Here is a 26,705-nt window from a genome sequence, read left to right on the forward strand (position 1 = left end):
TGCATCTGTGTTGGGTTAGACTGACCTTTGCCTTCACAAAAAGGGCTGTCATGACCACTGCATAAATGAAGAGGAATCCATCCAGCACGTAGCAGAGCCTGGGATCTGTGAGGCCAAGGACTGATGCAGCATCTGCAAAAAATATCAGATACATCAGCAGTCATTTGTGTCACTGGGTGCTTGGCAGCACCAATCTGGCAGTGCTGCATAGCACTTCGTGGAAAAATAATAGCCAGTGTGCCCCTTTGCAAAGGAAATGGAATTTTGAATATAAAATTATAGGATTAATCTGGTCAAAAAGGACCATCAACCAAGTTCAGTTAAACCAGACTGACGAGGACCTCAGCCAGCTGAGAGCATCTCCATGGAGAGAAATGTTTGCAAACTCCCCCAACCAACACAGGATGTTTATTTTCTGGGAAAACCCAGTAGCATCTCCTGCAGGAATTCATGACTGGGTCTAGTTAAGGCTTCCTTCATCAAGTGTGTGTGAGAAAATACATTGTTTGGACAAAATTGTAGGGGAGGACTTCTCAATTCTGCATTAAATGTAAAGAAAGATTGACACAATCACATTCAATGCTCTAGGAGTAAATTGAGTCCATTACCTCACATGTTTTCCATGTGACTCCTTCTGAAAAAGGGAGTCTCCCCTTTTATTCAGCCACCATTTAAATATCCATACACTGACACCTTAATATTATTGTGTTTCAGCAGATAAACCTGATGAAACTGCCTGTGTATCAGTTCATAAAGATGTAGAAAGTTTACTAAGTATAGCTAAAAAAACCCCAAAGGCTAAGTAATTATAGATCCAATATGCTGCTCCAGGTTCATCCCCCAAGGAAAAGCTGTATTGCACAGTAATATAAAAAACAAAACAAACACCTTAAAATTCATCTGAGTTGTGCTGTGTGCAGATTTGGAAGGAGTTCAAAAGAGAAAGACGAAAATTATCAATAACCTGAAAAGCCCTTTGATGAAGATAAACAATCACTGTTCCCACTGACAGCCTCACACACCCAGAAAAAAATACCACACAGTAGATTTGTTTGTTTGTCTGAACTAGGAGTCTGCATTCATTTTTATCTAAATCATACATTTAGAAATAAATCCATGGAAATAAATTGAGATCCTAGATGATTTTCCTTCTTCCCCTCTCTTTTTCAATAATTTAAAAAATACTGTTCAAAGCATTTTATGGAAAATACCCTTCACCACATTTCCTCAGGACTATAAAATTTCATATATATGGGGTAAACAGAGACAGATTACGTTATTTGCCCAACATTGTATATTAAACCAACAAACAAGCTGAGATTATTTTCCCAGAGCTTTTCTTTTAAACAGTTAACAGGACAATATTTTACATCAGCCTGGAGGCATCTGAGATGCTGCTGAAGGCAGCATTTTGGGTACTCTTTGGGTATCCTGGCCCTGAATCCCCTCTTCTTGTACCAAAGCCAGGCACATTCATACAATTACCTCAAGTCCAATATTTCTCCAGCACTAATAAAATCCCCAGACCAGAAGCAGCTAAAGCAGGAGACAGAGGGCTGTGGAGGAGATGCCAAGAGTTCAGGGGATTTAGCTGTGGCTCTGTGCCAACCATGGTCAACCTTGGCTGACTCTGCAGAGCCAACCAAGTGCCCACATGGTGCCTATGTGGGGCAGCCTGGCCTCCAGCATCCCAGGGAATGGATGAAAGCTGTTTAGTGAGGGAAGGCCTGCTACTCTGGCTGTGATTGTTCCTGGAAAAACATGTTTTGAGACAATGAGAAAGTCCAACATTTAGAAACAAACCAATGAAATGAATAGAATTATTAGGGTGAGAAAAGACCTCCGATATCATCAAGTTCAACCTTCAGCCAAATACCACCATGCCCACTAAATTGTATTGTGAAGTATCACATACATTCATTTTTTTGAACACTTCCAGGGATGGTGACTCCACCATTTCCCTGAGAGCCTGTCTCGATGCTTAACCACTCTCATTGCAGAAAATTTTCCTCATATCCAACCTGGTGCAGCTTGAAGCTACTTCCCCTTGTCCTATCTGTTAGTTCATGTTAGTTCCTTCCTTAATACATTTGACTCCTGTATTCTTAAACAAAACAAAATGTACAAAGCTCTTTCTAAATAATAACCTTTAAAACAGGTTTCTGGATTAGAGAGAGAGAGAGAAAAAGACAGAAGGCACAAAGCCTGTTGAAAGAAAGGTCAGAGATAGGAAGCACAATGAACAAGTGGCAGTTAAAACAGTTACCATCCATTCAGGTGAACAGGACCAGGCTGGGTTTTTAAATCACCAGAGGAGGGGTTACTGCCTCTTCAAAACAGAAGGCCAGTCCTTTAGGCACCACCAAAATGTACTTTCTGTCCCTCATCAGCCGTGGGCTGGGGGCCAAGGTCACAGGGGACGAGCTGATGATGGGAGCTGGGCAGAAAAAAACGTGCCAGGTCTGAGGAAGCAGTCACATTCAGCTGCCTCACACACAGCAAGGCACAAACAGTGAACAAATAGCAAAGCACAAACAGCAAATATTTCACTGATGATTCTCACTGTGTTAACCTCACAGGTTCAGGGGAGTTGCACAGTGTCTTTCCAATATTCCCATACCAGAACTGAGAGGAGACAGTCACTGAGTAGAGCACTGCTCAGGTTTCCAGCCCTCCTCAATCCCAATTGCCCACACCTGGAACTCTGTCAGCAGCTGTGCTTCTGCCCCTGAGAAGTTTCTTCTCAGCACCTCCTCCTTCCAAAGCCTAGGCTTTTATTCTCCCCCTTTTTTCTGCTCCCACCTAGCAATACAGCCCTGATCTTCTCTGTACCTGGGTGCTCTTTCCTGCTGCTGCAGGTCTCTGCACTCCCACATCTGGATCTGAGGCTGGCATCTCCCTCATCCTGCTCCACACTCACCCCCCAAAGCAGCTCTGCCAGCACCTCTGCAACAACCCCCTGTGGCCTTTTACTTTCTGAAGTATGGGCAAAGAAAAAGAAAATAGAACAAAAGAAAAAAATTTTTAAAAAGGCAATTCAGAACTGCTGTGGACAAGCAAGCAAGAAAAACCCAGCAGTGAGAGCCCAAGAGCAGCCCCAGGGCCGAGGGAGAGGAAGCCTGGGGGCCGGCGAGGGCGGCTGCGCTGCGGGCGCCCGCTTCGAGAACCCTGCGTGGTTTCACAGAATTTCAAGCCCCTGGCTCAGGCCCAGCATCAGCTCTCTGGCACAGGGCAGCAAGCTTAGCTTCAGCCACCTGCACACTCTTCCTGCTGCTCCAGTCCTGGAGAGAGACAGGGAGTCCCAGGATCCACATCCAGATATGACTGCCCTGCTCCAAAACATGACGTGAGGGAAGGATGCTGCACCCCAAGGCTGGCTGGGCTCCAATCCACGGGGCTGGCCCAATGCAGGCAGTAACAATGGGGATCAGCTGAGCTGAATCACTGCAACATAGCCTGGACCCTTGAAACATGCCAGAGCATTTCTTTTTAATAGGATTTTCCTCCTCCAATGTTTTTAGTGTGCATCTGGATTGGGTTAGACCATGATTCCTGATAATAGTTTGAGAAATACAGACCATAAAAGCTGAATTACTTGTAAATCCAGATCAAATCTGTCCACCATAAAATTTTTTCTCTCCCATGGCCCTTTTTAAGTGATTCATTTAAGAGTTTTACTTTTAGGGGTTACCAAAATTCAGTAACACAGCTGTAAATGAAGCGTTTTATCTTCCTGGAAACCAAGCTTCTCAGTGAAGCCCATGAAAAGCAATCCCAGCACCAGAGATTTATTGGTGCAACTGTGGTTGCATACAAAGGTGTTTGAAGGCAGAGGCTGTAGGGCCTTCTCCCAACAGCCCAGAGCTGCCACAGCTGCTTGCTGGGTGAAAGCAGGCAGCTTTTCTTGGACACCCCCATCTTCCACCTGCAGCGATCCCTGTGACTCTGGATCGTTGCATTTACCTCACTTCTATCCTAATATCATCCGAGAGCCTCTTCCTGCAGGTTTGTGTTTCCAGACCCCCATGGGGACAGAATTCCACAGCTGCAGGTGCCACTGCCACATCAGGCACCTACCAGCCTCTCTCTCTGGAGGCTGACAGCAGGGACATGCTGGGTGTGATGGGTCTTGTCTCACTGCTGCTGTCTGAGAGCAAAATTCTGAACCCAAGACAGCTCCCTGGGCTTGGGGCAGAACAAGGAGAGAGATGAGTACCCTGCATGGTGCTTCACTTCAGGTGTACACAGGCCTGCAGCTGGAAAGACAGCCCAGACTTAATGCCTAGAAGTTAGCCAGTTTAAATTGTAACAGATAATCCTGTTCATAAAGAATGTTTCTATCATGGGGTTTGTTTATATTTGTATATTTCTATGGGTTTTACTCATGGATATAAAACAACAAACAAACCTGTGACCCTCCAGGGCTGAAGAAGCAGAGGCCAAATTCTCCTTCCTTTGCAGGAGGCATAGGCTCAATTAAATTATTTCTCATCAATATTCCATCACATATTTGGGAAACACAGCAAGGCCCAAAGCAAAGCTCGTGCCCTTGAAGTTCAGCATTAGATTTCATCGTGGTTGTCAGAGGAAACTGCTGATATGATCAGGATTCAGGTTACAAGACCAGATGTCGGGCAGCCCAAATAACTACATTTAAAAAGTATTTTAGGCCATTAACTTCCACTTTTTTACACCAATGAATGTAAGCCCTATGGCAAGTCAAGGTAAAGTGCTTTAGGATTCTTGTGAGCCCTTTCTACTCCTTTTAGGATCCCTTTCAGGGAGTCACTAACGCAAAGTTCAAATAATTCAAGTTTCCCTCTGATTTATTTGGAAGAAATAGAGTCAAAAAAGGAAAATATTACAATACCACAAAGGGTTGAACATTGGTGTTCCTGCCCATGGCAGGGGGTTTGGAACTAGATGATCTTTAAGGTCCTGTCCAACCCAAACTTTTATATGATTCAATTATTTTCTAGCACATCATGGAATAAAGACTCTAATTAAGAAGTCCAAGGAGCAAGACAAGGAGCTGTTTGGTATGTGGGAAGTAGAAACACGTGCAGAAAACAGTAAATTAGCTACCTTTTCAGTCTGAAGGTGAAGAAGATTAACTTTGAATATAAAATTAAATAAGGCAGCCTTTCACCCTCCAAATCCTCCCTGAGCCTTGTCAGAAACAGAGAGGGGAGTGCCTTGCTCATCTCTGGAAGGGGACTCCTTGCTTCATCAAAACAGTCAGTCATTCTCAGAAAAAGCAACTGCTTTCACTTCTCAGTTTAGCAAGAACTCAGTGCAAAGGGCTTTCCTGAAGCCAGCCTCATGTTGCCTCCTAGAGACAGCAAACCATGCTCAGGGCAACTGCAGATGTGGATATCCAGCCAGCTGGGCTGACAGATGCAAGCTGTGCAGCTCTTTCAGCTTTTGTAGGGGGTTTAGATTAGGCACAAATGCTTTTACTAGACCCATCTTCATCAGGGACAGCAAAAGTTTAATCCACTTAATGCAAAAGGTGTTCCCCACTGTAAATTTTCTAGAGTCTAATTCAATCCAGTGTTAAGTGTATGAAGAGGCAAGAATTATTATTCAAATGCTTCTAGGTCACTTAGCCTTTCCCTTGCCCTACCAACTCTGCCCCACAGCAGTAACTCAGCCCTGAGTGATTTACTATCAGGTGGCCTTTTCATTTCAGCTCCTACAACCTCATGCACTTGATGGAGGACTACATAAAAGAATTGAGCCTCCTTGTCTCCCCGGGAATCCCAAAGAGACTTCAAGGCTGAAGGAAGAGACACTGAGTCAGGCTCAAGATGCTGCTGATCACAATCAGATGTGTTTCTCTGTTCAGTGAGCACTTCACAGAGTGGCAGATATTTCCTGAAGTACTTTAAATTAGCATTTTTAGTAAGACTTTACAGCTAACTCACAGCTCATGGCTCCAGTAATCAAATCTACTGATAACATGAAGAACAATTCCCAAACAGAAGGTTTATAGGGCATTCCCACTCCCTTTTATCCTAGTTTCAAACTTCCAAAAGTCATTGAGCTAATGGGGGCTATCCCACCTGGTGGGAAATGGTGGGAGCTGAATGCAGAGATGCACAGACCCAGCAAGAGCCTCACCAGGGCTGTTGTCTCCGCCTGAGCTTCATTGCAACTCCCTTGATTTGCTGCAAGCAGAGCAGTAAAAAATCCCTCACAAGCACACGAGCTAAGGGTAGAGGTGCTGGAGGGAGAATTGCAGCTACGAGGCCATTTACAGAGAACAGTCACCCATGAGCAATTCCTTCCCCTACAGCCAAAATTACGGGAGCCATCCCTGACCTACAGCCAAGGCCGTGCCTGGACACTCATCACAGCTAATCCTGCTGGAATCATAGCAGGTTTTTTTCCCTTTTTCTGGGATCAATTTCCACCTAAACTCAGCGACAGCACCAGTTGTAACCAGTAGAGCCAGAGCAGGGAAGGACACCAAATGCCCAGTAATGAAAGCCATCCACTTTCTTAGGTTGACTTCATAGCAGCACTTTCCAAAACCCAGGTAGCTGTCATTCAACATTTTCAACACATTTATCATAATATGTTTTTCAGCAGGTAAATGACTGAATCTTAGGGAAGGATTTCACTGCAACATCCACTTGCAACGAGGCTTCTGAGGGTGAAGAAATTCCTGGTGAAGCTTGGTGTCAAGCAGGGAAATAGTTAAATGATCTGCAGATGCAGTGGCTCGGGTTCTGGGGCAGGAAGGAGGTGACACCAGCCCCAACGGCTGAGGCTCTAAACCCTGCAGTAGCTGCACACACCGGGAGGGAGAAGTTTCAGAGCAGTGCCCTGCCACTGACCCACTTAGTGGAGAGGTGTGCATGTCATGTCCTGCCACTGCCAGAGGATGCACAGGCTAAAAAACCCAAAACTCTCCTCTGGAACAGCAAGTTAGGTACAGAGTAGAGAGAAAAGGTGATTAAGGATTTGGGTTAATATTAATTCCCTGCATATTTTTCTTGCAGCATTGCTCGACAAAGCTTAGCAACAATAATATTAAGACCACTGGGGAATATGCCACTCTGAACAGAGCATATGAAGCATTTCACAGGCCTCATAAAAAAAGAGCCAATGGATGAGCTCTCACGAAATGGAAATTTCACAACAAACTTTGCCTGGGTCCTCGATGGACTCCTTCAGCAAAGGGGCTCAGAATAGGCCCTAATTCCTTGGACCCTCACACATTCCACTTGGGGAAAAAAAAAAAAAAAAAAAAAGGGAATTGCTTCTTCCACATCTGAAATGTCTTCCCCTCTGATTTGGGAGCATTCGTATTTCCACAGCATGTAGCAACTATGCAGCTAAAATCTCATGGCAGAGCAAAGCATCGCTGCAGAGAAAGGGCTTTGTCATGGATCTGCAAGTGGGGCACGGATTTATTTACCCTGTTAGCACCTCACTGCTGAGGCCCGTGCTCCTCTGTCAGGTGACAAAACTGTGGCTGGTACATCTCCACTGCTGCATTTTATTAAGAGCCATCTGAAAGACTACACCCAAGTTGAGAAAAAGAAAACCTTATCTCAGATGATATTACAGGATAAGGAGGAAAAAAAGTGCTGTATTTTGAAACACACCGTCTCACATATAGGTAGGAAATGAACATAGAAAGAACATAGAGCTTATATATAAATATATGAATTTGGACTGAATTAAAGACTGTTAGAAAGCACTACATTCCCATGTGGGGTGGGAGAAATGGGAGGATAGAATTTCCTTATCATTGTTGACTTTATGTACCACCTTTATTTCATCAACTATAAGATAAAAGTAACACATTAAATGTCAAAAATACTGAAGTGCTCCCAAAACCTCAGGCATTTGAAGCTTCTTAATTGCTCATCTGTGGAAACAGACTCATCGGACAAAAAATCCAAAAACCCAATGAAAAGTACCCCAATCTCTCATCATAAAAAAATCCTGTTTATTTACACTATGAATTCAAATTATTCCATAGCAGTATTTGCAACTGACATGAAGTAATTATGATTTACTCACTGCATGCAACTAATATTAAAATTTGTCAAGTTAATTCCAGTCATTATTTGGGAATACATTGAAAATCTGGAAAGGTGAGCTATCGTGAGTAACTTAAATTAATTTCATCCACAGCACTAAATTTACCCTGTGGTTTTTCTTCAAGATTTTTTTGTTAAAAGATTTTCCAGAAATTTAGCAAAGAGAAATCTTATTCTGTTGCTTATGACTAGATTTAGTTTAGTTTTGTTTTCTTGGAGGAACAACACAGCTGTTTCAGAGGATTTGGATCCTTTGTATTTATTCTTTCCATCCTAACACAGACAAGCAGCTCTCAGCCACTTACCAGATATATTTTACAGAACAATTCTGTTCATACCTTCAAGTTTCAGAGCATTTATCTGAAGCGGCCGCTTGAGATGGGATATTATGTTGTCTCTGATTTTTCTCATTCCAACTAATTTTGTAAGCGTAGAATCATGCACTTGTACTGCCACTGCACTCATCTAATTGCTTGTCAGCCTCATAAAACATGTTCCTTTTAAGATCTTTAATGCTGCTTCTAAAATGGATGAAAATTTTGAAATTATGTTTACTTTAAACAGCCCCTCTCTCTCACAAAAAGCCAGATTGGGAAGCCTCTGGGATGTGGAGAGAGATAAAAAGGCTGTGTGGAAACTGTACTTGTTTGCTTTCTGTGTGCAGCTGAGATGGATTTAGAATGCAAAGGAAATTTATATGAGCACCATTTTTCATAGCACTGGGAGCTTAGGTCAGCTTTATTGAAAGCACAGTTTGGGAAAGTGCAGTCACAGACTGCTGGATGGGGTGAAAAATTGCCAAGTGATCAAATGCCCACAGAGAATAAATTTTCTCCTAAAAGGATCTTTAGTGTTTCATTTACTTTTTGCACTCCCTAAGAAAATTCTTTCTTCTACTTCTATCCATGACAAGTTTTTCTTGCCACGGAATCCTTTATTGTGTATTGCACTACCTAAAATACGTAACAAAAAACTGTGTGGCCAGAAAATGCATGTGCTTGTACAGGACAAAACACTCTCCTCCCTTAATACAAACACTTTTCTGAGATTAGTTGTGATTAATCCATAGTTCATTCACATCTGGACTTGGTTTGTATTCCTAATAGGACAGAGGGGAAGAGGGAAAGAACCAGGGACCTACTTCGAGGTGCTTGGCAGTGGCCTCATCTGTGCCACTGGGAGTTTCTGGCATGTGCAAGCCTGGAATGAATCCCATTAAGCAAAGTGTTACCCCACAGAATTCGTCATTAGATGTGCATTAATTATTTCAACCTATCCCTTGAAATCCACTTGGAGAAGCTGCCCTGTTTTTACAGACAAAAAAAATGAAGGTATTGGAGCCGACAGCACTCACGAGGACTGTGCTGGGGTTTATCGCATCCAAAAGGAGGAAAAAACACAATGTGTGAATGTAAATAAATGTCCTGGTTTTCTTCCCATTAAAAGAACAGATTCCAAAATGGGTGAATTCATTCCCCACACCATTGATTTCAAATTAGCAAAGGCCATTTAATTCAATGAGAACAGGTTTAGCCACAGAGCAGACACACGCACACCTTGAAAAATGCACAAGAAACTGGGAGTGTGCGTCAATAATTAAAAGATAAATGCAAATGTTTTTTTCTAGCACAATATTCATTATACAATAAATATTTACTCAATCCAACAAATTTAAGTTTGGAGAGTATGACTCTACACACGTTTTTCTAGAAAATAAACCTTTTTCATTACTCTTTAAATTTGCTGTATTCTACCCTGCTTTGGAATAACTTGACAGTTTGTTCTTCTGCAATTCATTTTCACATTAGAAGTCAGCAAACAAAACAAGAGAAAAATGCCTCTAAACCCTTTAATTTAAAAAGTATTATTTTTCTAGAAATATATCCCAAAGCTGTATTTCTATTTTATCAATAAAAATTATCAGTGGTTTACTCCACATCCCTTGCAAGAGTTACATTAGAATGATTTACTACAAGGCAAAAGAGCAGGAAGGACCAGATGGTTCAGCTCATTGCACAGCACCAAATATATATATTTAACACTCCAAATATTTCTGCATTTCCACTGAAGAAGAGCACAGCACATGCACAAAATTCAAAGGTCTAAGGAGAAAGTCAATGCACATGAAGCAAAAGAAGTCTGGCTTTGTAACCTGCTCTACCTGATATTGCTTAGAATATAAAACCTGTTCACCAAAAAATGATGGAAAAATAAAATTACTCTGTATTTTTCTTGTCAGTCGATTTTCTGCTTGGACGGGACAAAAAAAAAGTAATTTCCTAACTGATTCCGTACACCTGAAATTTATTGAACATGACAGCATCCACCGTCACATAGTAGGTATTTATCTAAATTAAATTACATAGAGATGTAGATACAACTAGAGAGCAAACTTTATCTTATTTATTAAATTTCATTTCATAAATCTACATTTAATTTCATATGCTGCAAAAAACAATGAAAAATAAACAGCAAAATCATAAGCAAATCTGCATGGACCTTAGACAATTTTACTTTAATTTTACCAAACTAGCGCCACAAGCTCCAGGAAGCCAAATTTCCCTGCCTGAAAGACCCATCCTCCTCCAGTGTCCCACTGTTAAATATCTCACTCATGTAAGTTTATGATCAGAAAAAAAATCCCTAAAAGAGAAAAAAAAAATCTCTAAAAGAGAAAAAATCTGAGCAGCTCAGACAGAGAAAATCTGTTGCGTTATTATCGTGCTAACAATTACTGATCCAAACACTACGGCTTTCAGACGTAGTTCACAACAATAAAAACAATTTCTTCTCTTTTCCCTGTCATATTTCTAACACCATCATAATGCCAGCAGCATAATAAGTGAAAAAAATTGATCAAATTCTATGCAAAACTATTTTGTACTCTTTAGAAGCAGCAATTGAGTGACAGCTTTAAGCTGCTATTTATAATCTCGGTAAAGCTAAATGAAGTATAACACTGGACATACTGCTTCACTTAAAATTCTCAGCTGACTACGACACAGAAATACCCTCTTAGTGGCTGTTCAGAGATTAGTATTTCTGCAGCTTTTGAGAGATTAAATCCTGCAGCTGGGTATGCTACCTGCAGAATAATCTGGTATCAGATATTGGGCATAGAATTCATGCACAACCAATTTGTAATTCAAGACACAACTGTATAATTAAGATTTTTCAAAAAATCATATTTCAAAATTAGTTGTACAGTCAGTTTTCTGGGAAGTATCAGTAAGTAATGTTTTAAAAACAAAATAAACTTTGCCGTTTGAATTTCTCTTAGCAGATTACATTTGTCTGCTTGCATATGGATTTGCTTCTAATCAGAAATATCTTCTGCAAACTCAGAAAGATTAAGTTCTACTGGCAGATGGACAGCTTAAATTTTACCATCCAGAAAGTTACCCACCCAGCATAACAAAAACTCTAAATATTGTTATTAACACATGTGGATCAACTTGTGAACTCTTGGATCCCAGAGACCCTTGGCTGACTACTGATTTCCACGGAAATGTTTTGTGCTTGTTTTGGTGTGGTGGAGTCTGATGGCACCAGCATTTTCATGGAAATAAAGCATAGTCATTTTGCTCAATGACTACTCACTTTCCAACTGAAGAAGCAAAATCGATATCCTGATCTTCAGTCAAGATTTGTATTTTATTACTGAGCAGCAGTGTAAAAGTGAAAGAAGCCAGTTCCACATGCTGCTTGCAATAGCACAGAGATTTTGGCATTATTCTCCCAGTTGTTTTTGTCCAAGTTCCTCAAATCACAAACGTACCACCAGGTCAAAAGAGAACCCCAGGAGTTTCTGCAAAACCATGCCAGACTTTACTTTAAAATATCCTTTTTAACCTTATTAAGTCACATAGGAATCTAATTCGATAGCACAAGCATGGAGATGGTAATAAGGCATTGAATTCAAATGATCCTACTCAAACACCTGCTGCACAAACTTATCAAAAGGCCAACAAAATGCATTTTATGCAGACAATCTTAACGTTGGGAAACAAAGAAAACAAAGTGATGTCATCAAATTATTTCCTATAGCTGGCAGAGTGTTGAGTGCTGTCCTATTTGTAAAATCATTCTGTGCTGTAAAAAGTTAGACAAAATAGGGCTTCGAGCACAAAAATACTTGCAGTGTAATGGTGTTCTCAGTGCTTGTCAGGAAAGTTCAGGGAGAAGCAGAAAACCCAGAGCCATGACATCAGCCAAGGACACTCTTTTATGTTTGCTGCACCCCTGGGCATTGCACACCAGACACTCTCCAGGCTGGTTTTAATAATAGCTTTATAGCCACAGTTAAAGAGAGAATGATTGCTTTATTATCCTTTGCAGACAGATAAATCACACTTCTTACACCTACCCAACTGGCTCACCTCTGTGTTACAGCTTTCCATCCTGACCACTAATTGTCCTTTTATCAGGTTTTGTTAATGATACACTCCTCTTTGTACAGACCATACTACAGATACCTTTGACTTACCTTTGCCTTTCTTTTAAATTCTAGTTGTGCTGTACTTTGGTCAGAAAAGATCAGATCTGTGTTTCAACGTGGACCATACAAATCAGAGCTTGATGCCATGCTCTCAGAAAAATAAATGCATTTTCTTGCTCCAGCACCTTGCTGCTGCATGCCGGTGCAGCCCCAGAAAATCCCTCATCATTATTCTGACCTGCCAAGGGGCAGAACATGGGCTCAGTGGAGGAGGAAGCCTTTTCCCTGTACCTACTCCCTTCCAGAACTGTACAAGCTGGCTCCAGGCCCCTTTGCCACAACGGGCTGGCTTCTTCTGTCATAAATCTCCATTCTTTTTGTCTCTTTTGTCAGATTAATATCGCTAATCATGTTTATTTTTTCCTATTCCTTTCTTTCAACTTTTCTTCCTTGTTCAAAACAACTGATTTCTGGGAGACCTCTGGGTATTTTGAAGATCTGGCTATGAAGCTGATTATGAAATGGCTTGAACATTTTACACAGATTTGTTCCCCTCCTGAGACACTCTTGGGGGCCGTGCTTGCCTGCCTGACAGCAACCACAAGATCCATGCCCACGGAGTCCCTTCCACGTATAAACTGCGGTGACAAAGCCAAGCTCCTGGCCCCTCACTCATACACAGCCTGGCCCCCCTCAAAGCCTCAAAAAATGTGACGTGACGCTTCCCTTCAACAGATACGGATCTACCCCCCACACACCGCCCCAGCAAAAACACATCTGAGACTCTCCTGAGCTCAGACAGCCAACACCAGGTGTGTCTGGGAAAGCACTTGCTCAGAGCAGCTGAAAACTCCTCTAACTGAGATAGAAATTGTTACCTCAAAGTAAAGTCGGCGTAGGAGCATGCTTTATAATTTCAGGGCTCTTCAGCCTCTATTTTTTTACAGCAGGAATTAAAAAACCCCAAACAAACAGAAAAGAGCTTGACTTAAACAGGGCAACACTTCAAGTCTGGGTCACAGTATCGTTTTCCCAAACTTGGGACCTTAAGGTGACAGAGCAAGCAAGCAATCCTCTGAGGGACACAGGAGACAGGTGACCCCACAGATGCAAAAGCAGCAGCAACATCTGAGATCAGTGTCCCACCTCTGCTCGTGTCAGACCCTGCAGAAAGACTGCACAGGCTTTCAACCAACCAAAGAGGCGTCACACCAACCCCACTACACAGCATGAGCAGGGACTGCTTTTCCTTTGAAGTACCTGGCTCCAAAGAAAGCCCTTTTGACACCCTCCAGGCAATACGTGTATGACACAATGTTATACACCAACACTTTTTTTTTTTTAAGTTAAAGGGTGGTGAAAATGCTGTTTGTTTGCTTTCAAAACATGACTGCCTTTGTGGGAGTTACTGCATTCATCCATGAAATGGGACATGCTTGCAGGGCTCAGCAGAGAGGACCCAATGCCTTGGCACAGAATGTCCTGCACCTCTGCACCTGAGCTGGAAAATTTGGCTATCAGCACATCCTGGGAGCTTGGAGAAAAAAAGAAAACCACTAAATGATCTTGTGTTGTAGTGGCAGACTAAGGCTGCAACAGGGCAGCGTGAGTCCAAATGCTGCCAGACAGGCTAAGGCAGAAAGGGAAGGTGACAAGTTTGCTTTTCCTTCTTCCCTTTTTTTAAAAGGCAAAATACACTTTTTTCCCCCCAGAAGGCAGCTTTGCCTCTGGATTCAAAATTGTCAGACACAAAACCAAATTCACATCCATATAAAACAACCACTGATCCACTGATACACAAACTCTCCTCTTTTATGAGCGGGACCATGAATTGCAGCAAGAATTTTCTGAATATTTCTCGCCAACTCCCACTCCTCATAATGAGCAACTGGAAAGTTTCAATCTGAATAATTGACTTTATAGATTTAGGGAAAAACAAGTCAATTTGCTATGACAAAGGGCAAAAAAAGCCCTATTTGTGCTCTCTGGAATATACTGTACTGGCTCCTGTGAGCAAGCAACAAAACACAGTTTCTCATTCAGAAGTTTAAACTCAAGTCTTATGAGGTTAGGCTATATCTTTCTCATAAGAAATACAAATTCTAGGTAATCACAAAATACACTACTGCTCACAGAGCTTCTGATATTAGCTGCTACCAGAGATGCAAAAGCTTCAAAATATCTGTAGTTGAAGGTTTTCTTCTTATTCAAGAATATTTCACCCCTTCATTCCAAACACGTGGTGGAGTTGGAATAATCAAAATAAAAATCTATACTGAACTTTCGATAAACATCTTCAATTTGACAATGCTGGTATTGCCTTTACCTCATTATTTTGCATTTATGTAGCCTCAGAGCATTCTCCTCCTGAAGTGACTATTGATAAGCCAGTGAAAGAAATACAGATACACTGAATGAAATGCAGAGATGTGATAGGATTCCCTTCCTGCCACCTTCCAGAGCTGCAGGATTTGGCCAAATTAGCGATGTTCTTCCGTTTAAGTGAGCACCTCAGACTTTTGGGCTCACCCATTGACATTTTCTCTCACTTAGGTGCAACGTGCTCACTGTCTTCCCCTTCCACATAAACATAGGTGCAATACCATAGCCCAAGGGAGTATGTACATATATTTATATATGTCTGCATTCATGGATACACCACATAACCCTCACACACATTTTTATATGTGTGCCTATATCTACATACACTCACCCAAGCCATTTCTTCTCTCTATGGAAAAGAAGAGTAAGCAGCTTTGAATGGATTCATAAAAACAGACAATAACATATTTTCCACTTGAGCAGAGAGGAACTACAGATTCATTTATAATTTTACTCCTCTGTTTAAAGGAAGAGACCTAAACAATACAGACAAAACAGTGGAAAATTAAAACATTTCATCTGCTCAGCATTTTCTGTCCTGTTCTTGCTAGTGGTAAACAGCCCTAGCAGTGGGCAAGCCCCGTTTGCAGCTCAGGAAGCATCCCTGAACATGCTGGTATAGCCAGAAACAGCTGATGCCCCAGGCACACAGCAAGGATGCATCTTACAAAGAGACACAGGGCTGTTCTTCCTGGCCAAAATCTGTTTTTCTGGGTGAGAGTGTGATGCTTTCCTGCATACAGTCTGGGCTTTGCCAGATCATGAAGTGCCAACTCAACTACATCAGGGACAGTGCTGAAGCTTAGAACAACATGCACTTGTTAGTACTTGCATCCATGTGCTAGTTCTGCCTAATTCCCTGCAATCTATTTAAACAATCTATTATCTGGGACATCTGTTATCACAGGCAATCAAAAATGCTGCAGACTACATTCATTCACAACTCATATCTCAAGATCATGACAAAATAGCAGCATCCTCTGTTTTCTTCCTAATCAGGTTCTTTGCCATACACACCTCCATATTTTTCTGTCATTGAGAAGTTAAAGAAGGGGTATATTTGTTTTTTGAAGAAAAAGACCTGATCAACCACATGAGCCCCAGCAGTCAATGGTTGAAGAAAAAATATCAGTTTTTTGAGACAGGTGAGAAACAGAGATGTGTTCTTTGGAGGATAAAAAAACCCAGAGTAATAAATGAACGCAGCACATGGCATCTTAGGTTATTGGGGAGTTTCTGTGATGCTTTACAGCGTGTCCTTAACTGCATGGACAAAAGAGCCATGAAATCAGATGTTTGCTTCCTTCTCTGTTTATTTATAATGTTCCTAGCTACTGGGTACTTGTCAAAGCCCAGTCACTAGTCACAGAAGCCAAATAGTTAATGTGTAAGCTGAAAGCCAAGTCTGCAGGAGAGCATGTTGCATCTCTCCTTCAAAATACTGCATTAGGAGAGCCTAAAAAATAGCAGAGCCTCAAATATCAAAAGTTACAGGGCACCAGAAAGCAAGATGATAAAGTACACAAACTACATTAAGTACACTCTGTTAACGTTTGCAATAAAAAGGACTAAATTGTTAACAGAAGTAGAGAGAAAAGACTTTAAAATAATAGTATTTTTTTAAAATTAACACATTATTTCTTGCTTTCTTTTGACCATAAAGTCTTCAGTTGTGAGCACATATTATATTACATTTGGTATTTAGACCATGTTACAAGAACATTTTCCTTTGCAAAAGTAAGAACATATTAAATTTCGTGCTTGACATGTTCATTTGTGCTAAAGAAGTCGTAGCTGCCCAGGGCCTAGATTACATCCTCCTCAAAGCAGCAAACCAAAACTTTAACTTAAACTGACAAGTTAATTGCCTGCTTGAACATCTTTTCCAACCTTGAGATGAACCTGACAACTCACCCAAAAAAGCTGAAAAACTCAATTATTTTTGTCCTGGTGCACCTTGCAGAAATTGGTAATTGTGCTCTGAGACACTCCAGTGATGGAAATTCATATCTTCTGGTGCCCCAGACTGTTAGCTGAGTTTGCATGCTAAAAAGTTCAAGTCACGTTTATCAATTTGCTATAAATAGAAATGGTGTTTTCATTGCAAGTACTCCTGTTGGTTTTATTTCAAAGAAACAAGATCTTGTGGCACTAAAGAGTGTCAAAAATGCAGTTTTAATACTTCGTGCTGCTGACTTGCATCCGTCATATCATTAAAAAAGGAGAAAGACTCTGTCTTTGCTGAAATGCCCGTTATGGAGCACAACAGCTCAGAGCACCTCTTTGGAGGAAATTACAGTTTGCAAGTATTTTCTTTCTGAAAAATTAAAACTTAGATTTTTGGGGGGGGGCTGTTTTTTCTGAAATATCAAAGGAAAGATAAAACCATGCACACTTTCATGCGATATTTCCTTTTTAATTCTCGTGAAGTCTCATTTTTAAATATCAAACAGTATGACTTTTCTGCATCAAAGAATCTTCTGGTTGTTATAAGAAAACTCTTTTAAAAAAACCAAAATGAAGCAGATAAAAGGTTTCCACTCGACTCTGGAAAAGAGTTTTTAAGTCTCTCTCTTTTAGGATCTAAGTTCTGCGGTGATTTAGTAACATCTCTTTGCCAAGCTGGTATTGAAAGGTCATAATTTATCTATTTAATTTACTACAATTATACAAGAAAATTTGTAGCATCCTCAATTTTAATTTAGTCTATTCTATTTCAGATTAAGAAAATTCAACAACTGAATGGCAACAAAACCATTTATTTAAAACCTTCTGTGATTTAGTGCCCCTGGATCTTCTCTGGGCTATTTCCCACCTCCATCCCTATTGCACAGATCCGTATCCCCAGCCTGCAATCCAAAGGGTGAGTGGCACAGGCCCCCCCAGAGTGCAGATTTGACCCAGCTGGTTCAGCACAAAGTCAGCACCGAGTTTTGTGTGGCTCAGCTCTGCCTGGCAAGCCCCAGCCCAGCTGCTTGCAGCTGTTTACGATAAAAGGTGACCCCACAGGAGGCAGCCTCACCCACGGAAACACCCTGATTCACAGAAGTCATCGTCTTGCTGACTCTCCGTGGGGTTTTCTGCCATTTGTTTTCAGTCCCCACGTTGCCAGGACAATGGTTCCACTGCCCAGGCATGCCCCAGGGTCATAGCTGCCGCATGCTCTGGCTCTTGGTGGAGTTTACAGAAGTTTCTCCCACCCAAGTCCACCTCCTTGCCACTACAGCCCTTCCCACGGCAGAAACATTTCCAGTTCATCTCCACATCTGCAAATTTCAGACCCGTATCCACGAGGTGCAGTGAGGTCAAAAATTTGAGACAGACCACTGAGAAGCAGTCAGCAACTCCCAAAGCTATAAACACAGCAAGGGCTCCTGAGCCAGCTACAGAAGGACAGAGAAAAATATGTAGAGGCAGACAAGCACATGATTACTGAAAAGGTAAAAGCAAATTTAGATAGGATGTGGTAGAGGCACAGAACGGCCAACCCTACACTCTTTAAAATTAAAAAAAAAAAAAGCGCCAGGGTTATATAAATAGCTTGCATTCAAAGATAAATGAAAACAAAAGCACAGGATACTTGAAAAAATATGACACATTGGCAGTTCTGTAACAGACAGAACCGAGAAAATGTTACATGGGACTATTTAGCTATGCAGCAAGACAGGGATTAATGCCCATTTTGGACACTTTCACAAAAGCCAAGTCACCATCTTTCATCTACCACCTTCCCTCCAAGAGCCACATTTCCCTGCAAACTTGTTATGCTTTCAGCACTGACTAAAAATACCAGGAAAAAAAAAATTTGGATTAGACTAAGATTCTCATCCTGCTCCCTCCAAACTTCACAGTACACTCCAGGAGCAGGATCCAATGTTGATATATTAATGACAATTAAGTATTTCATATTTGATACTATTAATGAGTTTCTTTTGATAAGCATTGAAACGCATTGAAGGTAAATGTATGCATGATACATCCAATAAAAATCACTTAGGGAAACACTGAGCAGGGCATGGAAATCCAGGTTAAACTGGCAACAGGCTTGAAGTGGAGGAAACACTAGAACACACTTCTCTGGTTTTATTTTAAAGAGAAAACATTGATCTCCTCTTGTTTACTGAGGAAGAAGGCAGCACAGCAGCAAACATGAGATCTCTGACATATCTCAATTACAGTGACCTGATGCCTTGTTATTGAGTAAAACATAGCTAAGGATACAAAGCACTGCAATACTTGTATTCAATTAAAAAAAAAGGTTTAAGATTTATGTAATTCACACAGCAGTCAGTGAATTCCAACATCATTAAAGCTGGTGCAAACTTTGGCTGAACTTCATATACAACTTACATCTAAGTTTTTCTTGTACTTCAGACAGGAGGGAACTCACGAGGTAAGTAGCTTACCACTGTTTGTTTAACTCTAAAGACAATCTGCAGGGAAATAAAGCTGTCATATTCTGGAATTTTTAAAACTAAGATAAATGTGACACATTGGATAAGTTATTGTTTGTCTATCATATGTCCATTAAATTCTATCTGATATCACAGACATTGAAGACGTGTTCCTAGCCTGTGTAGTCTATTAAGTCTTATTAACATACTACTATGTTTTTCTGCAATTGTTATTAAACATGATATTAAATAGTAATATCCATATCAGTTCTTACAGATCTTCACTAATCCCCTCTTCAGACCCAAATTTTCACCTGCACATCCTACTGACACTTTCTTGTGAGCTTCACTGTGCCCTTTACAGGACCAATACTCCATCAGGTACAATACCTCCCTCCTCTTGCTTTGTGTAGCACCAGGGAAAGTGATTCAGATAAATCCATCCTCCATTCCTTTGTGGAGATAATTAATAATAATTTACTGAGTAATCAATTTAGTAATCCTCACAAACCTTGGTAAAGCTACTTCGCATTTTATCTTTCTTTCCACATTCCTCTCTTGTGTATTTCCAAAAGAATTTATCCTATAACGTTTCAGCCCAGGGAGGTGCAACAGAAACAGATTTGTAACTGATCCCTGCTCTTCCTATTCCTGGGGAATTAGCAGCACATTTGCTGTTTTTGTGTCATGCACAGAACTGACCTGTAATGGTTCGATCCCAAGTTTACCAGCCAGTGAAGGAAAAATAAGAATTACTTATGTGCAAACAACGAATAACTGAAATACCTGAGGACATAAAGTGTTAAAAGGTAGGAAAACAAACCCTGGTGTGGACAGTTCTAATGGACAATGTATATGTTTATCCAAACCTAGGTACTCACCTGCAAGGAAGGTACCTCTATCACAGCTTCGTGCTGTGTGAGATTCAACCATCACAACCCTCATGAGATGAATCCAGAGTTCTCTCTGGGATTCTGTGCTCATCCTCATCCATGTAAGCAAAACTTTAGGAAGGTCATTTCTACCTTTGCCTTAGGGGTCACCATCAAAGCAGTATTTGAATTGCTTCTTGCCTCTGAACACAGCTTGGCTTCCCAGGATCATTTCTAACATGAAAAGGGTGATATAAAGATAAGTAACTGGGCCATCATCCCTACAATTCTCCCCTTAACCCTATGCTTTGCTGCTTACCCTCTGATGCTTCCCCTTTTGTTCTCACCTCAGCTGTCTCTGCAAGAAGCTTCACCTTGACAGAACATTTGCCTCATTCTCTCCTCCCCTCCTTTTAATCTTACCCTTTCTCCCCACTCCACATACATTCCACAGGAAAGCTTTCCAATTTTAAATTATCCAGTAAAAAATTCCAACCCAACTCAAACCCCATAATCCCAGGTAACAACAGAGGGCCTGACTCTGTGCAGGCATTGAGGTCTCACTGCTCTCATCCATCCCAAATGGAAGGTCTAGATCCGTGTCCCTCACTGTGTCAGGCCAAAAGATTCACCTGCTCTGCCTTATAAATAAAGGACCTGAACAAGCCAAGTACTTGACTGAAAAATTTCAGGAATTAAAAATTATCCCAATCTACTTTTGCAACATTTTGGCCAGTGGAGAGAAGCTTTGCTGATAAAATCCCTTTTGTTCAGAGCGCCAAGGGAAAGATACAGGTCAGATGACTGGTGTTGCTTTTCTGTATGAAAAAACCTTCTTGTTTTAATGGCCATAATAATAAAAACTTGCCCCAGAGCCAAACTTCGAGACATGAGCTGTATATTCTCTCAGAAAGCCTCAACATTATTAGAATACACTTATTTTTAGCATGCAGCATATTGAGGTATTTTATGAATCAATGCCATATTAAAAATAACATAAAATAGATGTAACAATTATATATCTTTATCTTAAATGCTTCTTTGTTTATATTGTTTATATTAAACCAGGAGGATATGAGAAAACAGGCTTTAATAGGTTATTTTGGCTTAAAGCTTGAGTTATTGAAATTGCTTAGGATGTTTGGGTCATTTAAAGTTATTCAGTAGCAATGAATAGTTGCTAGTATTGCCAGAATTTAGGTAGTTTATGCTATAAAAAAATATATACATGCACTATACCCAGTACTTGAACATACTATGAAAATTAAAGTTTTAATGCACCTGTAAATGTTGTCACATTAAAAAAAAAAATCTATCATAGAGTATTTACTCAAAATAGCTCAAACGCAGACATTTTCTTTACAGTGGTTGGAATAAAAATAAATCTAAATCTGATTATTCTATTCTCCCTTAGCTACTCTGGGAGTAGCTGTCTCCCAGGAGTCCAGGTGGGCTTTTTACAAATAACAGCACAGTACATAATGAAAAATTTAAAGATTTTATTTATTTCCACTTAGCTGTGGCAAGTGGTAGGCAAAGCCTGCCAGTGTCAGACTCAAAACAAGATTCCCACTTCCAAGAGATAAGGCACTGAACAGTATTGCCCTAACACTATAGGGCCAAGATGAAGAAAAATAAGTTTATAATCCAGAGACATAACATGACAAAAACAAAAATAAAATTTATTTGGAGTTATACTGTTACAGTGTGAAATAAGTTACACTAGCTAAGCCAATATCATCTCTTCTTATATATTTGCCTTTTTTAACTGAAAACCGGAAATAAGAATTTTTAAGAAATTTTGTTGAATGTATTCCAGTTAAATATCAAGGACTCTTAACAAAAAAAGAAAAAGAAAAAAAAGAAAAAAAGAACACCCCAGCAACACTAAAAAGCAGTTTCATGTGAAAGATGGATAGAAGAGGAACATAGAAAACCAAAGTTTCCAGAGAAGTCCAAAACGAGGGTATCTAGGAAGCAGAAGGAGATGAGAACTGCTGTATAATTTCATTTAAACAAACTCTTGATTTGACAAAACACATTGTCCCTGTGAACTGCAGGCCCACTAATTCGTGTCCCCATTTGTTTTCTCTTTCAGCTGAGTGTGCAGCTCCCAGAATAAAGCCGTCACTTGAGCCAGCAGGTGCCTCCATCCCCGCCTCCAACCTAGAGCAGCTATGACACGAGATTAAGAAAAACAGCCACCCCTGGCAGCTGGGCTGGCACGTAATGAACAGTTTAACCCTGGATAAACCTAATGACAAGTGTGGGTGGCTTTGATTGAAATGACAAGGCAGTTTGTCACCCGTTGCTCTGTCACAGAGATCAGCAGTGCCAGCGTTTTCTGCTGAGTTGAGGGGAAAGCAGCCCAGCACTTGCCCATTTCAGGAGGAGTGCACAAAAATATTGAAAACAAAAGAAGTCACAGTCTTAGTTTTGAAGCAACTCTCTGACCCTAAACAAGTCAGCAGTGGAAGAGATGCAGCCTCTAAGATGCTCTTGTGAGAAAACACCACTGTCTCTGGAGACCGATGGAAAATTTTAAACACAAAACCCAAACCAAACCCACGAAGCTCTCTTACTTTAAATTACCCAAAGGCTTTTGACAGAGGCACTCAGCTATCCAGTTGACCTCTACATGAAACTCCCAATAGCAAGCTGCTTTGCTGTAAGGGTTGTATTTCTCATTGATGAATGTTCAGTGCCCATAAAATGATAACAGCAAGAGTTGATTGCCATTGTAAATCATTAAATAGTCTTGAGGCCCAGCCATCAATCACCGCAGTTTTCGATGATACCGTTCATGGTGTTACACATGCACCTGCTTAAATACAGCAGCTGTCCTCAAAAGACAGCATGTGCCTCAGACCTGCAGAGACTTGTGTTTCTGGCTAACCCTAGCTTCAATTAGTGCATTCATTAATACACTGTATGAGGTGCAACACAATCAGAACTCAAGTAAACAAGTAGCAAAGGGGTACAGGCACAGAAACAGGCAATGGCCATTTGATGTTCATGTGGCAGATCAGTGACAGACCAGGATCCAAAAGGACCACAAATGGGAAAGGCATGTGATAGCACCAAGTGACAATCAGCAGTGTGAGAGGCACTGTGGTTTTCCTGTACAAGAGGAAAATTAATATCACAGCCTCAGACCCCGTGACATTATTGAACATATTCTCTGTATTAATTTGAAGACGGTAGCCTTACCATACTTTCATTTTCTAAACCTACACATGGCTTTCCTGAAAGCCCTTCTGATTCTGGTACTCAACTTAAGGCAAGCCCAAAGGGGAAGAATTCAAAACATTTTCAGCCTCTATATCTGGAGAAAATTTATGGTGGCTCCTCTGCCACCCACTCTTCCCCATTCCTTTTCAACACCTTGGAAAACCCCTGCTGTTTTAAATTTACAAACATTTCCAGTTACAGATGCCAACATTTTGAGGCAGTCAATTGTTCATCATCCTGCTGCTCTGTTAAAATCAGTAGCAGGCCACCTGCGGGTTGGCTACCCAGCAGTAATCCTAGGACAGACATCTGGGTTGATGCAGACACGCTATCCAGTCTCACAGCAATCCCCTGGGAACTCAAGACCTTATTCCTGTTTTTCAGGTGTATTTTTCTTGGAAAAAAAGTACTTCTCTATTAAAATGTTGCTAGAAATAAAAAAACAAATCAAGAAGGTCGATGAATGCACTTCTCCACTGAAGCCTCTAATTTAATGTAGCAGTTGCAGTATTGCCCTTTCAAGAGAAAAAACAGACTCAAAGCAAGATTTCCCTTCTGGCCATAACACATTTCTGTCAGCTCACTACAGAACAACACATCCATGGTGGGGTTTTTGGAGGTTATGTTCATCTTGATCCCCTTCAAATGTCAGCTGTTGACGTCCAGCTCCTTCAAGGTAAAGCCAGCTTTGCTGTTTTCATCCAACAGATGGTTGCTTAAGCAAAATTCTGCTGCCTTGTGGTTTCCATCTTCAGCATTGCCAGTAACAAGGATGGCATCATAGAGACTGCCACTTTAACAACCAGACTCAAACCTTGTATAAAATATCAGTTAAGGCTTTTCCAATGTCCTTTTATTTTAACCTAAATCCTCACTGATGTATGTCATTTACTCCTTATCTTCTTTGCACGTGTCTTTTGGGACTCTACTATTTAGTAAAATTTCAGCATTCCCAGCATCCTGTTATGAGTCACCAGATGGATTTTAACCACATTCTGTGCCCTACTGCTGTGTCTGGGCTTTTCCATACTGGGCATGAAGCTTGGACACATTTAAGTGCTGTCAATCAGGTTGGTTGTGGTTGATGATTTTTAAATTTCTTTCAATTTGGTGGTTGTAGAGGTACGTAGAGTATCTTACAATTAACCTACTACATGCTTCAGCACTGCAATTATCTTCCATTCCTTTTCATTCTTGCTGCAGCAGCTTGTGTGGAGATACTTTTCTTATCTTAATATGAGTTTCTACTTATATAGCAGTTTTTGTGCAAAACCAGCAACATGAAACAACTTCCCCTTGCTTTAGCTGAAAGCTCATGAGCAAAGCTCCTGAGATATACTTTAATATTTTCTTGCCTGCTCTAGTCTGGTTTTCCATTCTATTTGTTCATCATGAATTCAAGCATGGAAAGATACCATATTTAATGGATAAAGCAATTGGGAGTTCTGTTGCTGACTTTAACATTAGAATAGAAATTACAAGAACATACTATTTCAAGAGAGGAACGTGAGGACCTATCATGAGTTATGAAGTATTTCCAATTCCTAAGGAATCATTAGATTAATGAAAGCAATGAGATGAGTAGCAAGTGCTGATTCATTAAAAGATTAAAAATAGTCATCAGTGTGGGAGGATAAGGTACTCATCAGATAATTGCTCAGACATGTTGGGAACATCATTCATTCTGCAGCCTAGGTGGTGCCAAACCACATTCCCAAATCATGTTACAACCCAGCCAAAACCAAAGGCTATCACATAATTCAGGGACAAGGTAAAGATACAAATCACAGTCCTGTCTGCATTGCAAGACCAAAACGTGTTCAACTCACTGTAATGCCAACTATCAAGAAGCTAATTTTAGCATAGCTTGACTAATTTGCACCATGGCTTCCCTCTGCTTTCACAAGAGTCCATTTAGGGTGATGCTTTTAGAAGACGTTCCATTCATACTGCAACACTGAGACCTGCTGAGGTGCTGATAAGGGCCAAAAGTCTGGTGTAGACAACCTAGACTAATTTCAGCACTCACACAGCTACTTTTTGACATCTCACATACTGAACAGGGCACTGAGGCCTCTGTCCTGCCATGAGTCCACACAGCCCACCCACCAGCAGCGGTTCTCTTGGAGAAGAAGGAACATGACAGCAGCAATGACCTAAACCATGGGATAAGCAGCAAGAACAGGCCTCTCTGACCAAAAAAGACACATCAAAGGTGCATTTCCTTATAGCAGAGCATCACCCCTACTCTTCCCTTACGGGAGGGCACAGATACTCAGCCTGTCTGCTCCTTGCACTCCAGTATGTCTTACTCTCATACACACATCCACCCAGATAGTGCTGGTTTAACGGTTTGACCTCTTGACTTATTTCTCCCCTCACAGAACAAGCCACCAACACCTTGCTGGAGCTGACAGAACTGCCATGGCTATGATCAGCTCTCTAGATATCTCCTGTCATGAACTCAGACATTTTATTGAAGAAGAATCTAAATAAAACATTATGTTCTCTCTTAAATTTCGAGTTCAACAGGCAAGCTGTCTGTATTTCATGGTAACTGCACAGACAGTTACTACCACGCCAGAAACTTCAGACCTGTCATTCAGAAAACGGGGGCTTGATGTAAATTTTAGCACCTGTATGCCACAGAACTGCATTATGTTCATATCTGTAAGCTGGCTAAGAAGGTCATCAGCAACAAAAATTCAGGAATTAAACATAGTCATGTCCATCATTGTTTGATGAACCCGAGCAAGAAGGGTGCTGAAAAGCCCTTTTTTAAATTTAGTTGCAACTACCATTGCTCTTCCCACACTACTGACAGTTCAGACACCCTCCATATGAAAGGATTACAAGGGGGGGAAAGAAAGACAACTTGATTCTTATAATTCCATTAAAAGGATCTGTACTATTCCTTTCTCCACTCAGAGTTTTAAATTCTCTTGAAGAAGCAGCAGTTTTAACCAGATCTTTCTTGCACTAGGGAGGTTATACATCTCTCAAATAGTATCAAAGGTGTTACTCCTGTCATTCAACAAATTCACTATTTTAAATAGAGGAAATTTGCCAGCCCTTAAGTTGCAATAGTGTAATTCTAAAATGTGAGAGGTACAAACACAAAGCCTTTTTTTGTTTGGAAAAAAGAAAAGTTTTCACAGGAAACGTGTGTGTAAGAGAACATCTACGGATATGTAGTATGGTCAGAGAAAGACAAAGAGAATGAAAGTTAAAAAGATATTTATGAATTCACAATTCTGGATTTTCCAACTTCTATTTGCATTTTAAAAATCATTTACTATTACAGAAATTATAATAAATCTCAGATGGTGGG

General features: G+C 40.7%; 1 protein-coding gene and 1 long non-coding RNA gene across 6 annotated transcripts in view; one reads left to right on the top strand and one right to left on the bottom strand.

The window, feature by feature from the left end:
• The window catches only part of CD247 (CD247 molecule), a 47,997-nt gene that overhangs the window by 7,868 nt on the left and 13,424 nt on the right, over nucleotides 1-26,705 (bottom strand). For all 4 annotated transcript variants that reach the window (XM_014882823.2, XM_088158218.1, XM_014882822.2 and 1 more), the window contains exon 2: nucleotides 26-132. In XM_014882823.2, the coding sequence (XP_014738309.2) occupies nucleotides 26-132 (107 nt within the window). The remainder of the gene's footprint in view (nucleotides 1-25; nucleotides 133-26,705) is intronic.
• LOC148224638 (uncharacterized) lies at nucleotides 17,760-24,332 on the top strand. Of its 2 annotated transcripts, XR_015800638.1 has the most exons (3): nucleotides 17,760-19,652; nucleotides 20,145-20,265; nucleotides 22,242-24,332. It is a non-coding gene; the product is annotated as an uncharacterized LOC148224638 (long non-coding RNA). The 2 variants fall into 2 exon arrangements; XR_015800634.1 differs by lacking the exon at nucleotides 17,760-19,652 and having other exon boundaries at nucleotides 19,663-20,265.

Source organism: Sturnus vulgaris, chromosome 2, assembly GCF_052056855.1.
Source record: "Sturnus vulgaris isolate bStuVul1 chromosome 2, bStuVul1.hap1, whole genome shotgun sequence".
NCBI lineage: Eukaryota > Metazoa > Chordata > Aves > Passeriformes > Sturnidae > Sturnus > Sturnus vulgaris.